Here is a 14,248-nt window from a genome sequence, read left to right as displayed (position 1 = left end):
GAAAGCATTAGATTAAAAACAAAAAGTAAATGTAATTATAAGAATATAATATATAGAATTTTAAAACACAAAAACTATCATATAAACAAAAATATGTTAAAATTATTTAATAAGAAAGGAACAAATTAAAATTTTTTATTGCAAATAAAAGAAATAATTTTTAAAAAATAAATTTATAAATTGTATATATTGTATATATATTATAAATTTCATATATTTGTATTCATGCTTTAATATGTAAATATATATTCAAGTTATTATTATATATTATTATATTTCATTATTATATGTTTTCATAATAAATATTATATTATTTAATTTTTTATTATTAATTTCTTATGATTATCTTATTTCTTCTTTTATGTTTTGATCAATACATGCATTATATTTTGATTTATTTCATTCATGGAAAAGACTCAAATTTTTTTAAGATTATTCTACAAAATATTAATATATTTGTAAATACTTTTGAAAGATCGAATTTAAAGATTAAAACAAATATAAAAGTTAATATACAAAAATATCAATTGAAACTTATTTATTATTAATTATTATTAATTTACTGTTAATTATAAGCAATTTGAGTTTATATTAAATAAAGCAAGATAATAGTATATATAACGAAAATAGAATTATTTCACTCTATTTATGTTTCGTTTTGTTTAATACAAATTGGAAAATTGATTATAACTTAATATATTTTAATTATAAAAAAAAAAGAAAATAGAAAAAGAGACAAACAGAATTTTATACAAAAAATGTATTGCTTTTATTTTGATGGTACCATAAGATCAGTCTTTTGTTAAAAAGACACTTAATAGAAAGGCACACAAGTACATTTCAATATCCCTTTGGTATTAAATTGATTATTTACCGCTAAATATATAGATAAATGTTACAGTTTCATTCAATCTCTAACACGAAGCCCCCAGATACTTGTTCTTCGAACACCAACTGTTGGTCTTGCAACAGAACTATATAGATATTTATTAAGTTGAGTTTCACCACAGGTAACTTGTAATGTTTTTAGTACTGGTTCAGGTATTACACCAAAAACATCCAAATATAGCAAAGATGGCATATATGCCAATGTTACATATGTTGAAGGAGGTATACCATAACAACGACTTAGCGACAAATGTTCTAATTTTGACAAATCAAGTAAACTACGAACAGTATTCATTGTAAGCATAGTACAATCACTCAAATCTAATTCTATCATATCTGGACAACTTTTTACTAAATCCTTGACATCTGAAATAAGATATAAAAAGAATGATTAATTGGCATAACACAAATTTTTTTTTAAATATAATATTATACTTACTATCATCTGTCATAGTTTTTCTGCATCCAGCAATATTTAAACGTGTAACGGACGGAGGCAAAGATTTACAAAGTAATGTCATAGTCTCAGTATCTAAACTACACCAAGCCATATTGACAGCATTAAGACTGGAAAAAATAAGTAAATTACTTAGAATTATTAAATTTTTTTTCTATAACTGATATTATTGTAAATAATTTTCCTTACTTTTTAAGTTTCATCAAATTCTTGATACATTCAATGTCTAAACCCTCACACATTGTTAAGTTTAATATTTCTAAATCATTATTATCCCTAATAGCTTTGCAACACAATCTATTTACTATACACTTTTCTAGAGACAATTTTTTAAGGTATTTACATTTAGATAGTAACATGGCCAATCCATTTGATGAAATTACCGCCATCGAGAGGTCTAAATACTGTAATTTACTAATGTAACCATCGGTAAGAACTTCACTATTCTCAAGAAATACAGGATCTGCAATTTCTGCTTGTGCAAGTCGAAGTATTTGCACACCTCTTGGTAATATATGACCTAATGTACCTTCATTTAATACTTTGCTGCCTAAATCCAATCTGCTCCATAATGCTTCATCTCGCGCTATTTGACACCATCGTTTACAAACCAACATGGAACGTACCTAAAATTAATAATCATGAAATGTATATATAAAATTATATAAATAATATTATCCTTGCTTTATCTATAAATTATTTTTATTATTTTTTTTATTAACTTATTATCTTACCAAACACTTTTTTGGAAGCCATTTTAGTATCATTAAAATCATTTCATCAGATAATTTGTTAAATTTATCTTCACCAACAATTGAAGGTTTTCTTTTCCTTCTATAGAGATAAAATTGTTCAAGACTACTTTTTACAGAAGAATCATTAAGGTCATTTTTTGAAAAGGTTTCTTTTGTATCAATTAAATTATCTATTTCCATTTTAGAAGAATAACCAGATTCATTTCCAATCGTTGAATATGTTGTAAGTTCATCAGACTCGTATGGATCGTGATCTAATCTTCGAGTAGCTTCAAAGCTATAGAAAATTATATAAAAATATATGAAATATAATAAAATAAGTGAAAAAATGCACGATTGTATTAAAATACAAACCTGTCTATACTGACAGTATCAAAGCTGGAACCTCTATAAATATTTTCTTGACTCTGAAAATTATTAATTTTATCACATTGTCCACTGTTATCTGAAATAATTGGCGAAGTTGTCCGTTCCAGAGAATCAGTCTTTTTTGTACTTTCATAACTTGATGCTTCATCTTCTAACATACTAACACCCATATCTTCTAAAATTTCTGGTTCTACAAGATTTGCATCTCCTGAATATGACCATTTTGTATTATTTTTGGAAGCATTATTTAAGGTATCATTTAAATTGTTACAACTGTCATCTAGGCGTAGCCGTTTGCTATAAGACATATTTGTAGAAACAAGATTAATTATTAAGCACTCTTGAAAAAACTTTTAACTACATATATAGTTAGGTACAAAGAAAGAAAATAAAAAAGGCAACCTGTTCCACCAGGGTGAAGAAGGCGGTCCTGACATAGTAATTCCAGAGTCTTCCCTTAACCAAGTATGTTTTGTGTCACAAATGTGTACAGGTTTGGAACATAAGAAGCATACAGAATGGCAGTTGGCAAAGATTATGTTTAATTTAAATTATAAACAGTTTAATATTTACAAATGATTAACTGACTTAAGGTCGTTATTGAGCTGAACATACATAACATTTATAGTTCCAAATATAATAAAAAATTGATAGGATAAAAATACAGATTTATTTTTATCAAAATTTATATTTACAATTCATTTAATACTTTTTGATTATTAATATTAGAAATTATTTAATTAATAACTAATTATATTAATATTTAACGATTAGAATGATATATCATCAATAAAAACTATAAAAAAAGTAATTTAATAGATGATACAGGAATGTGGAATTAATAAATTTTTTAATTGAATATTTTTAAGTACGAAATATTTCTATATCTCAAGTTTTTACAATAAAAAAAAGAAAAATTCAATTTTTTACTATTCTAAAAAAATTATAATAATATAAAAGAAAAAACGTTAAATCAAGTAAAATAATATTTTACTAATTAAAATAATAATTTGCTAATTATTACAATGGAAATAGAAAATAATTTTTTTCAAATCATAGAGCAATTAATCTAAATTAGATCTGAAGAGAATAATTTGGAAAAAAAATGTTTTCTATATGTTCAATTAATAAATTTGAAATTTATAAATTTAGTGTTTTTCTCACTTCACGTAAAAAACTAATAAGCAACGATAAAAAGATGAACATTTACTATATCTTGTGAATACAATTCACAACTCACCACTGGCAGAGGTTCTTAACCTTACCTATGCGCGCGAAATAACGCACCTGCATCATCCTGAGTAACAGGTAAGAGAGACGTTTGCTATGATTCAGGGCTTCTTTTACAAAAATGGGGGATTGCCGTGAAATTAATTTACCTTTCAGGTGGTGAGAATTCTTCAGAATTGTCCAAGCAATCTTCGCTAAGTCTCGTGTGTTCCGCCACGCCGGAATTCATTTTTGGCGGAATCCCGTCACAACACCGTTTTTTCAATCGCTACTGGTTGTACGTACAGAAAACAATCGCTAGAGGTAAGTTCCAATTGCTCGAATCGCTCGTGACGATTCGAGATATTCCGTTAGTCTTGTATCTGATTGGTCAGTATTATATATATTTCGAGATGGCGGGAAATCAAGAAATTGATTGCGCGGCAACTGTTGCTATCTGATACATCCGCTCGGCGCTGCTGTGCTTTTTGAAAATAAATGCTTCCTTAGAAACTAACGACCAACTTAAAATCGAAAAATCTCTTTCAATTTCACCAGATAAGTTTGCGTATTATAATTAATTTTTGTTTACTTTTAATAGATGAATGAATACACACATTTTAAATTAGATAATAAAATATTAGATTAGAAAAGCAAACATATAAATACGTATGCAAGATACTTTTACATTATTGCTTTAAATTTCTAAATTTTCGATTTTCCGCGTTATTAGTGTCTATTCCAAAATTTATTAAGTCTGTTGTTTTTTTACGAAAATCGAGTCGAGATTCAATCGGTCGTAATCCCCGTTCATACCACCACCCGTATCTAAAATTGAAAAGCAAAAATTAAAATTAAAACACAAAAAAATCAGAATTGAAATCTGTAATCTCGTTTCCTTAAGAGAATTCAAATTACGCATAACTAGTAAGTATGGCTGGTCCTTTTCTATAATCACAATTATTTTCCTTCTGTTCCGTATTTTTTTCATGCGTATCAATCGCATTAAAATTCTCTGGCGTATTCTCGTACTTCGAATAATATTTTGGCGTGATCAAATCACCTGTAATGTATCATCCATAATGATTATTCTAAGTGGTACAAAATAATAATAATGAAACAATGACAAACATTTATGTCTAATCTAAATATCTACACTAGATATAAAAAATTATTTTCATTAAATGTGCAATTGAAAAATTTGAATTATATGTATGCATTTTATATTTACTAGAAAATTTTGTCTTAATTGAAATGAAAGATTTAATAAAATGTCAGTTAAAATTATCGAAATTCGAAAAAAAAAAAAAAAAAAAAAAAGAAAGAAAAAAATATATGGGAATTGAATAAATTTTCCAAAATATAATAATAAAATAATAAAATATAATTTAATATAAATCAAATTGTCAATGAAACAAATATTCAATGGCTAATTAATTTATACACAATAATTGAAAAACCTATTTTTTAAGGAAAACTGTTTTAAAATTTTATTTATACAACACATATGAATGTTTTTCGTTTATGCTTTCAATAATTGATTACATTATATCGTAAATCAATATTTTCGAAGAATCCTCGAAGTGAAGTCAGCCAATATTAAATCACGCGCATCAGAAACTTTGGATCTAGAGAAAACCATGTTTTTAAAAGTTTTAGGGAAATTTTTCTACCAATTCGCATCCCTGCACTTTAGAAAAAGTATATTAAAGATGTGACATTGACGAGGCAATTTGGAACGTGCGGAAGTGAGTTTCCGATTGGTTAACTCCATCATTTCGTTATTAACCAATTAAAAACATCTAAAATATATATATATATAAACTTTTACTAGGAAAACTAGGAAAAAACAAGACATTCAATCTTCTCGAAATTTTCAAATATGTTGTCCATTATTGTAGAATAAAAGATAAAGAATCTAAATTTTATGATTCATTATATAATTCCTATTTCTTCAAAATATATAATATAATAAATTTTCTATATATGTATATATAAAAAAATATATAAAAAAATGGTAAACTATAATAAAATAAGCAAAATTTTCAAAAGTTAAATAACATTTCATTTTGTTATTTTCAATAGTAGAATAGTTGCTGTATTTGATATTATTTTAATGAAAAATTTGATTAATTCTATTTTCTCCTATATTAAAGAGAAAATTAAAAAGGAAAACTACGAAAAATTATAAATACTTCAATCGATATATACCTTTTCGAATACGATATTTTTTATGATTGTTCGATAGAATGCTAAATTATACCACTGTCTTAATTTAATTTAATTTATTTCGTTGTTAAAATAATATAATTAGAAATACAAGATATCACGCATATTTGAAGCGTTTTAAAAATCGAGCAAAAAATATACCTACCATTGATTTTCGATACACGTATGTTTGATTTGCCAAGTAATCTATCTTTGGAAAAGCATAATTTAAACGGTGGTGGTTTTTCAGACTGTTTATCCATCATCGATAAATTCGTACCACAAGAATTAATTCTATCCATCGTCTTCTTTTTTTACCGATATTTAACGAAGCAACTGTTTTTATTTGCCGGATTGATGATGATCACTGTGCAATGTTACCAAGATGACATCCAATAAAAATGAAAGGGACGAAGGTAGGGGTATATTTATTTGGTCGATATATTTGAAGGAATCACATACAAGAGGAAGAGAAAATTCGAGCTAGTATACAAAGTTTTCGATTTTTGATTTTTTCACAATAAATTATGTAGATCAGATATAGTTATAAAAATTGTTTTATTTTGACATATATATGATTAAATAATTAAAAATGATCTAATATAATAACGATTGATTTTAATGTATTTCTAATATTTTCCATATTACTCGAATAATCTTATTAATCAGAATTGATAGTTAAAATTGATAGATACAATAAATTTAAAAAATATTATCGATAAATTTTTAGTTAAATAATAAACGTTTAAAAATTTTAATTAATTAAATATAAATTATAATATATTACTTATAAATTTAAACAAAACATAAAAATATTAATTTAAAATAAAAATAAAGATTTAAATATAAATATTTAGAAGACTAGATAGAAATTTGATTAAAAAACTACTAATGTTATTTAATTTATAGCATTATAAAAAATAAGAGACAATGAAATTTGTGTAAAGCAAATTATAATTTTGATATTTTTAATTTTTTAATCTGCAGAAGAATAAAATTTCAATTTCCAAAAATTTTTCAATAAATGTTCAATCATTGAATTAAATTTACATTTTAATTTTATAATTTTATATTTTGCAAATATATTTCTTCCAAAATATAAAATATGAACACAAGACTTTAGATTTTTCAATATTCATATTGCTAATTCGAAATTCTGAAGATGAAAATAATTTAAAATATGGAATATTCCAAAGGTTATTTTATTTAGATTAGTAAATGATGAAGAAACATTGATTAATCAACTTGCAAATAAAATGATTAACTCTTAACTGTATTTAATTAATTTTGAGAAGTGACTATTGATTATATTGAGATTCTAGTGATGAAGAATTAAGATATCAAAATTTTATGGAAATTAAGATTGAAGAAATTGATATTATAATTCTTGATTAAATCATAAAAAGAAAATAATTTCTATAAATATTTATTTTCTTCAATTTTGTAGAAGAAAAAATAACTTGCCATACCACTATTCCAAATTATCTACAGTCTAATTGGAAATTTTTTCCATCATTTTTTAATTAAAAAAAAACCAAAGTTTCAGATATGTTCTTTTAATATTATCAAGAATATGAACTATAATATAATTTATCAATTTTTCTCTCAATTTTTGCAATAATTTATTCGTTTTAAACAAAATAGTATATAATAATGTATTTCTTCTACACATTTTCTAAGCTTCTAAAGACACGTACTAAGTCAAAAATTGGAGTTTCAAGTCAATTCCAAAAATTAGCGAGGATATAACTTCGCTATATAAATATAAATTAAGAAAGTGTGAGTTATATGCATTTTTTTAGTTCAAAAATAAATGATAAAAAATCGGAATCAGATCAATCCGAGAGTCAAATGCACTTTCGACGATCAGTGTTGACGAATCGAAAGAATTCTCAAAACAATCTGAGAATAATCGTTGTAGAGATGGAGACAGAAATTATAAAGACCGCAAACAATCAAGATATATTTGCCAGTTTATCGATTAAATGCTATTTTATTAGGAAGCTTACAAAGTTCTCATAAAGATTTGCTCGCTTTTACACGGAAAAAACAATGCCGTTCGCAAACTTTTACGATTCTCAAGTCCCCTCCTTCCCCCTCCTCTCCATCATTCTCTTTCTCACCCTTCTTTCACATCTCGAAATTTTTCGCACTCAAATTACTTTACAAGAGGTTGTCCATCTTTCTCTCTTTCTCCTTTTCTTTTCTTTCTTTCTTTTTTTTTTTTTTTTTTTTTTTTCCCTTTTGGAAATCGTTTCCATTCCGTACGATCGATCAAATATCATACGCAATTATAGAAATAGTAATTATGCCTCACACTTTCACATTTTTTTTTTTCGTATTTTTTGTGAAATGCATTCGTTCTTCGTTCTTATTGTACCGCCTTTTGTCGTCTACTTTTTTTTTTCGTCTCTCTCGTTCTTTTTTCATTCTCATTTGATCGCTTTCCGTGCGAAAGAGAACCTTTTAAAAGTTTCGCATCTTTTTTTCACAGAAAAAAAGGACGAGCATCGTTCTTACGATCGATTCGTAATTCTTGTCACAATATATAGCCAATAGATCATCCAAAAATCGATGAAGGAGAGCAACGACGGGCTTCTTCGTAAGATATTTTACGGTATGAAAACTGGAAAGGAATCGAAATACGCATCTTCCGGTCCGGCAAAATGGCTGAAATAAAAAGCGGACGAGGAAAAAAAGAAAAAAGAAAAAAAAAAACCGATGTTCGTTTGAAAAGTACTCGTGACATTTTTTTTTTTTATTCGTTCTTCAAGGAATTTTTCATTTTTCTCTCATTCTTTCATCCTCTCATTCTTTCATTCTCTCTTTCTCTTATTACTATTTATCTTTGTCTAAAATAAAGAACCGTAATGAAAATGCTATCTCTTCCGGGGTATACGTAACACGGCCTCTTCCTCTCTCGTGAAATTTTTAATAAAATTCAGAAAACACAGAGAAAATTATTATTATTATTTTTGAAAGATGCCAAAAAAAAAAAAAAAAAAAGAAAAAAGTCGAAAGCATTTTGTATTATCCCGGAAGAAACTCACAAGCAATGTTTGCGCAAGCCGTGTCCTTGTATACCGTTGCGATATGTCGAGAGTTTGCAATAAATTGTATCTTTTTGACCGGTTCGTGTAATTTTCGATCGATCGATCGAAAATTGTCCCCATCGAAAAATATTCTCATCCTAATTTCGCACACAAGATCACAAAATTCAATTCAAAAATCCACAAAAGTACGTACAAGGGTGTATAACTTGTGCACGCTTACTCCATGTCTTTGATTGATTTTTTTAGAAATGAGAATTGTCAAGCTTTGAGAATGGAAAAAAAAAAAAAAAAATATATATATATATATATATATATATATATACGCGCAATATTTTAATTCTCCCTTTTATCCGACTAGTACACAGCTTTAAGCGCTGTTACGCCGTTCAATGAACGAATAAACGAACAAATGAATAAACGAACAAACGAAGCTATGCTACAACTGCATTCGCGTAGTACGGATGAATCGCGACCTTTTCTCTCTCTCTCTCTCTCTCTCTCTCTCTCTCTCTCTCTCTCTCTCTCTCTCTCTCTCTCTCTCTCTCTCTCTCTTGAATGATAGACTCTTCGAAGAAAGACTCGTCGGTATAGCGCAGCGGTACCTTAGCACATAATTTTACAAACCTATACTAAGGTGTTTATTCTTTCGCTTATACACTAAATATTATTCTTTTTCCCGTTCGAGTTCGTAACAACATATACACACACACGCATACACGCACACACACAGATACACGACATACAACTTATATATATACATCCATAGACGCATACAGAAAGAGCATGTAATTTTACTCGCGCGTGTAATTCTTTCGTCTACACGAATGAGACGAAGATAGACAGATAGGCAGGCATACAGACGAACAAACATTCATGCACTCGCATTGTTATTACAATTTTATAGATCTATATTATTATGGCCATGGATATTTCCTTTTATATATTTCTGATTCGATTGCTTTCCTTACACAATATTTGTCGCTGCTCGTCCTTTACTTTACGCACTCTCTTCTCGCATTTGAATATCCCTTCGAAAAAGCATTTATCTACGCCGCATCGTTAACATATTGACGATATGAAACGGTGCACGCTCGATCGATATCACGTTGGTGGAAGCCATTGCCGCTTCGAAAACGACAATGGGATGATGGCGTGGGTTCAAGGGAGCGAAAATTGTATGAAACACATCCTGAAATAAAACAATATCGTGCGAGAAATAGATATCGGTCGAGAATGCATTATTAGTTTTCTCATGAAACTATTGTATTACCAAGACTGTGGTTGATTACGCCATACGCTATTGTACATACATATACTATAAATGAACGAACGGAACAAGTAACAAAAATGTATCGTTAAAAATTCGAAGATGCAGTTTTTGAGAGAAAGATGTCAATCGATAACGTGTGATCAATAGCGAGAATTAGGCTATGAAAGGTATGATATATTATTATTTGTAGATGAAAACGCATTCAATCGTTTATTATTTCATCTTCTTTTTTTCTCTCTTTCTCTCTCTTTATTATTTTCATTTTTCTCTTCGCATTCGTATATTCTTTCCACTACCTCATCATACCTTTCGATTTACGAAAGAATTAAGAATAAAGAAATGGGAGAAGAATATGAGAAAATTACGAAGAAATTATGAAAAAATTACAAAAAAAAAAAAAAAAAAAAAGAATTACGAAAAAGAGAAAAAGAAAATCGCGATACATTCGTGTTTCTTGATGGCTTCCATGATTAAAGAATCATGGTTGTAATTAATGTGTAACGCTTTTTTTCGTCTCTACGTCGTAAGCACGTGCAATGACGCATGCGTGGTCTCACATGATTCTTCTCTCGCTAAACGACAAATCGATAACGTTATTCTCGCTAACAAATGTTCCAATTTTCAAGGGAAATGCCGATTTTCCTTGAAATTTGAGACATTTGGATGAGCATAACACGATGGAATAACCAAAGATTTGTTAACGATCGATTATACCGTTGTGGTCTTGTGATATTTGCTCTCCATGGGAATTGAATAAAGGTTATGTGACAAAATGATATTTATGTTTGTAAGAAAGTTCGAAAAGATCGAATGTCCTCGAGAGGAAAGTTTAGTAATGCTAATCGATCTTTACGAATCGATTTTCTGTTATTACCGTGTCATCATGCCGTTGAACAAAGTTTTTTCAGGGTTAACTTGAAGAAAGAACAAGTAACGATTAATTTTTCAACCCTGGATGGACTTCGATCGCATACAAATATCATAAGCTCTTTCTTCTTGGTTTCCTTCAAACGCGATAGTGTGTATGTAATTTATAACAAATTTGCGCAGCTCATTGTAACTGCCCTGAGTAAAGAATCCCCCCACCACAGCGCGACTCATCACTGTAACAATTATTGTAAGTATAAAATGAACATAAGTAAATCTCAATGTTATCTATTATTAATTTATCCATTTCTTAAAGAAAACATGTTTGCTATCATATTGAATAAAAAATCGAATAAAATCTACTGAATTAGATGATATAGAAAGATAATACTTAATAATATCATACGTTTGAAATTCATACGATTGCGATCTTCCATCGTATAATGAAAGAATGCAACATTCATTGTTTGCATATTTATATTTTATTTATATGTAATGAAAATTATTCGATCAAAGGAAAGTTTTCGGTTATTACTTGCAATCAACAGAGTCGAATCGCAACTGTATGTGGGTAGATGATAAAATGACATTTCGTCGATAAAACTCTACAAAAATACATAACAGTAATTAATGGATGTGATTTTTGTGTAATCTAGGTTTTCTTCGAGAAAGTTCACCCGTTAACGTACGTGCGCATGTGCACGTTATCGGATATATCTCTCGATCTCTCTCTGTGCTTCGTGTACATCTTCATTTCACTCCTTCATTCGGTATATTCTTAAATCACTTACGACGCAGGTACATTTTTTTTCTGTATTTTTTTTCTTATTTTTTTTTTTCCTCTTTTTGTTAAACTAACTTTTTTTTTTTTATCATCCTTACGTACTAAACTCCCTACAAAGATGCTTAAGAGACATTTACAAAAAATGGCCGTAATTATCGTTCCCCTTTTCCTTTCGCGTTTTTATTCCTTTCTTGGAATCTTCTTTAAAACAATTTTCAACTTACACTCTACTACATTCTTAGAAACCTACTGAGCAAACTATTCGTAACATGCACCAAGATGCGCGGTTTAATCTTCTTACCATTACACACGTTTTTATCGTTCGAAGTTGCTGTTGCTGTATTTCATCATTCTCAACAGATTATTATTAGAAAAGAAAAAAAAACTCGGAAATATTTCGTTAAATCGTACCTACGCATTCCAAAAATATTTAAGATGAAACTAAGAAACTAAAATAAACAAAGCAAATATAGGTATGTATTATCGATAATTGATTCTTCATCAAACACAAATCATTTTCTCTTCTTTAGCGTCTTTCTGTGTATAGCCGTTTCGATAAATCGATATGAACGAGCATATACACATGAATTTCTCTCTAGATACTATATAACAGCGAAAGTACAGAAACATTATCTACCATGACTTATTTTTTTTTTTTATTTTTTTTTTATTTTTTTTTTTTTTAATATTATGCTATATGTTTTATCTAATGAATATTAACAGTGGAATGTACATATTACAGATTTGAAGTTCCTATACGTTCCATACTAATGAAGAATTTTAATTTGAACCAGAATAGAAATATATGATTGTTTTGACTTTTTATATGTACATATAATGAAATGTTAAAATCGTACACCTTAATACGTGGAAAATTTTTACTTATAAATTAAAAAACTTTGTTTTGACAATCAACAATTTTTTTTTATGTCTTTTGAAGATATTTGGCAAATAGAATTCAAGAATATAAGTTTTGCATCCAGAAAACTCATTGTATCAAAAGTTATGGATTTAAAAATGCGATTTACTGTATAAAAAAGACAGCAAATGAAGAAAACATTGAATTTGTAAATATAATATGTGAAATATAATATAGACAAGATGGCTACAGACCAGGACGGCACTTTTTTCATCACATCATATGATTTTATCTGTAGATATAATATTTTTGGCTAAGACGTGCCTATTTTTATAGACATATATATTTGAATCTATTGGAATCAATCAATCAATCAGAATTTGGTTTTTTTGTCTAACCACCAAGTAATTTCTGCAGAGTACATTAATTGAAATTTAGATTAAGTTAGATTAAGTTAGATAAATTTTCAGAATGCCATTAAGTTATAATGATTTTTTAAACTTATTTAGACAATTTAGGAATCATCCAAAACAAACTAGAACAATTTAATTGCAATTTGAAATTAAAAATTCTATTTATAATAGAAAAATTAATTAAATATTAATTAAAAATCTTACATATAGCAGAAAATGTTATTATAATTAATAAAATACTTAATAAAAAATATATATTTCTTTTTTCTAATATTCATGGGATAACCATGACTAGTATATGATTTTTTAACATTGATTTAATTATAGAATTCTTTGGATATTATTATTCCATTCTATCTTTAACACAATCCTTTGGTCTTATTTGATGAAAATATATTTAATTTTCTTTTCTAATTCATGCCAGACATGCTCATCATATTAATATTAATATCCGGTGACCAGGATGATGTTTCTGTTATATAAATATTAGATCATCTCATAAGTAATATTATTCTAAAAACAGTTGCAATTATAAAGAATTATTATTGTATATATTCTTATTGTAAGCTTTTAAAATAAAATCAAACTATTATGAGAATATTATAGTGGAAAAATTAAATAATATGCTTTTGATAAAAATAATTAGTATTAGAAAATTACAAAGAAGTTTTTTTTCCACTTTAATACTTGACTATACACAGTACAGTACCTACATACAAAAGTAATAATATCAAAAATTAAACTTGTGTTGATATATTATAACATCTGTGTTATATTTATTAAATCTATATATTTTTTTTAATCCAGCATCAAAGAATTATAATCTATTTTTTTTATTACAAAATTTTTTAAATAGCAAAATCTTTGAAAATATAGATCAGAAAATTAAATACATTTAATAAATCTTTTAATTGAAAAGATAAGAAATTTTTTGCAGCAAAAGAATTAAAATTTTTTCCATTATAAAAAATCAATGTCACAAATAACGCTCAATTAATTAAAAATATACAAATAGATATTATTTTTCTATAGAAACTATACTTTTAAAATAATATTACTTATGAGATGGTCTAATTTTTAATTTCTAATTATTATATATCAAATAAGTAAATACAG

The 14,248-nt window shown here is 27.1% G+C and overlaps 2 protein-coding genes across 12 annotated transcripts; both read right to left on the bottom strand.

Annotated features, from left to right (window-relative positions):
* Positions 1-745: 745 nt before the first annotated feature.
* Skp2 (S-phase kinase-associated protein 2) lies at positions 746-4,054 on the bottom strand. Of its 10 annotated transcripts, none has more exons than XM_086907818.1 (9): positions 3,849-4,054; positions 3,735-3,766; positions 2,872-2,920; positions 2,744-2,766; positions 2,455-2,677; positions 2,080-2,377; positions 1,535-1,971; positions 1,328-1,455; positions 746-1,254 (listed from the first exon to the last, which is right to left on the bottom strand). In XM_086907818.1, the coding sequence occupies exons 1-9, from the start codon at positions 3,926-3,928 to the stop codon at positions 908-910; spliced, it is 1,617 nt and encodes a 538-aa protein (XP_086763944.1). In that variant the 5' UTR covers positions 3,929-4,054; the 3' UTR covers positions 746-907. The 10 variants fall into 10 exon arrangements, with proteins under 10 accessions (XP_086763944.1, XP_086763945.1, XP_086763946.1 ...); XM_086907819.1 differs by having other exon boundaries at positions 2,455-2,659; XM_086907820.1 differs by having other exon boundaries at positions 2,455-2,659; positions 2,872-2,925; positions 3,849-3,944.
* A 242-nt stretch (positions 4,055-4,296) lies between these two features.
* LOC105737443 (uncharacterized) lies at positions 4,297-6,338 on the bottom strand. 2 transcript variants are annotated; one of them, XM_012495448.3, is made up of 3 exons: positions 6,053-6,338; positions 4,597-4,741; positions 4,297-4,506 (listed from the first exon to the last, which is right to left on the bottom strand). In XM_012495448.3, the coding sequence occupies exons 1-3, from the start codon at positions 6,186-6,188 to the stop codon at positions 4,368-4,370; spliced, it is 420 nt and encodes a 139-aa protein (XP_012350902.1). In that variant the 5' UTR covers positions 6,189-6,338; the 3' UTR covers positions 4,297-4,367. The 2 variants fall into 2 exon arrangements, with proteins under 2 accessions (XP_012350902.1, XP_012350903.1); XM_012495449.3 differs by having other exon boundaries at positions 4,398-4,506; positions 4,604-4,741.
* Between the last annotated feature and the right edge of the window lie 7,910 nt (positions 6,339-14,248).

Source organism: Apis florea, unplaced genomic scaffold (genome assembly GCF_048593485.1).
Source record: "Apis florea isolate Af1SG1 unplaced genomic scaffold, ASM4859348v1 contig_2899_pilon, whole genome shotgun sequence".
Lineage (NCBI taxonomy): Eukaryota > Metazoa > Arthropoda > Insecta > Hymenoptera > Apidae > Apis > Apis florea.
The sequence above is the reverse complement of the archived record's forward strand: the minus strand, read 5'-3'. Positions and strand labels throughout refer to the sequence as shown.

Coding starts and splice junctions, on each gene's coding strand:
- Skp2 (XM_003691230.4), bottom strand. CDS start 3,928: ATGAATTCCGGCGTGGCGGAACACACGAGACTTAGCGAAGATTGCTTG. Junction 2,926..3,709: donor GTTAAGAACCTCTGCCAGTG/GTGAGTTGTGAA, acceptor TACTTGGTTAAG/GGAAGACTCTGGAATTACTA. Junction 2,378..2,454: donor GATACTGTCAGTATAGACAG/GTTTGTATTTTA, acceptor AATTTTCTATAG/CTTTGAAGCTACTCGAAGAT.
- LOC105737443 (XM_012495448.3), bottom strand. CDS start 6,188: ATGGATAGAATTAATTCTTGTGGTACGAATTTATCGATGATGGATAAA. Junction 4,742..6,052: donor ACGTGTATCGAAAATCAATG/GTAGGTATATTT, acceptor GATACATTACAG/GTGATTTGATCACGCCAAAA. Junction 4,507..4,596: donor GCCATACTTACTAGTTATGC/GTAATTTGAATT, acceptor TTTCAATTTTAG/ATACGGGTGGTGGTATGAAC.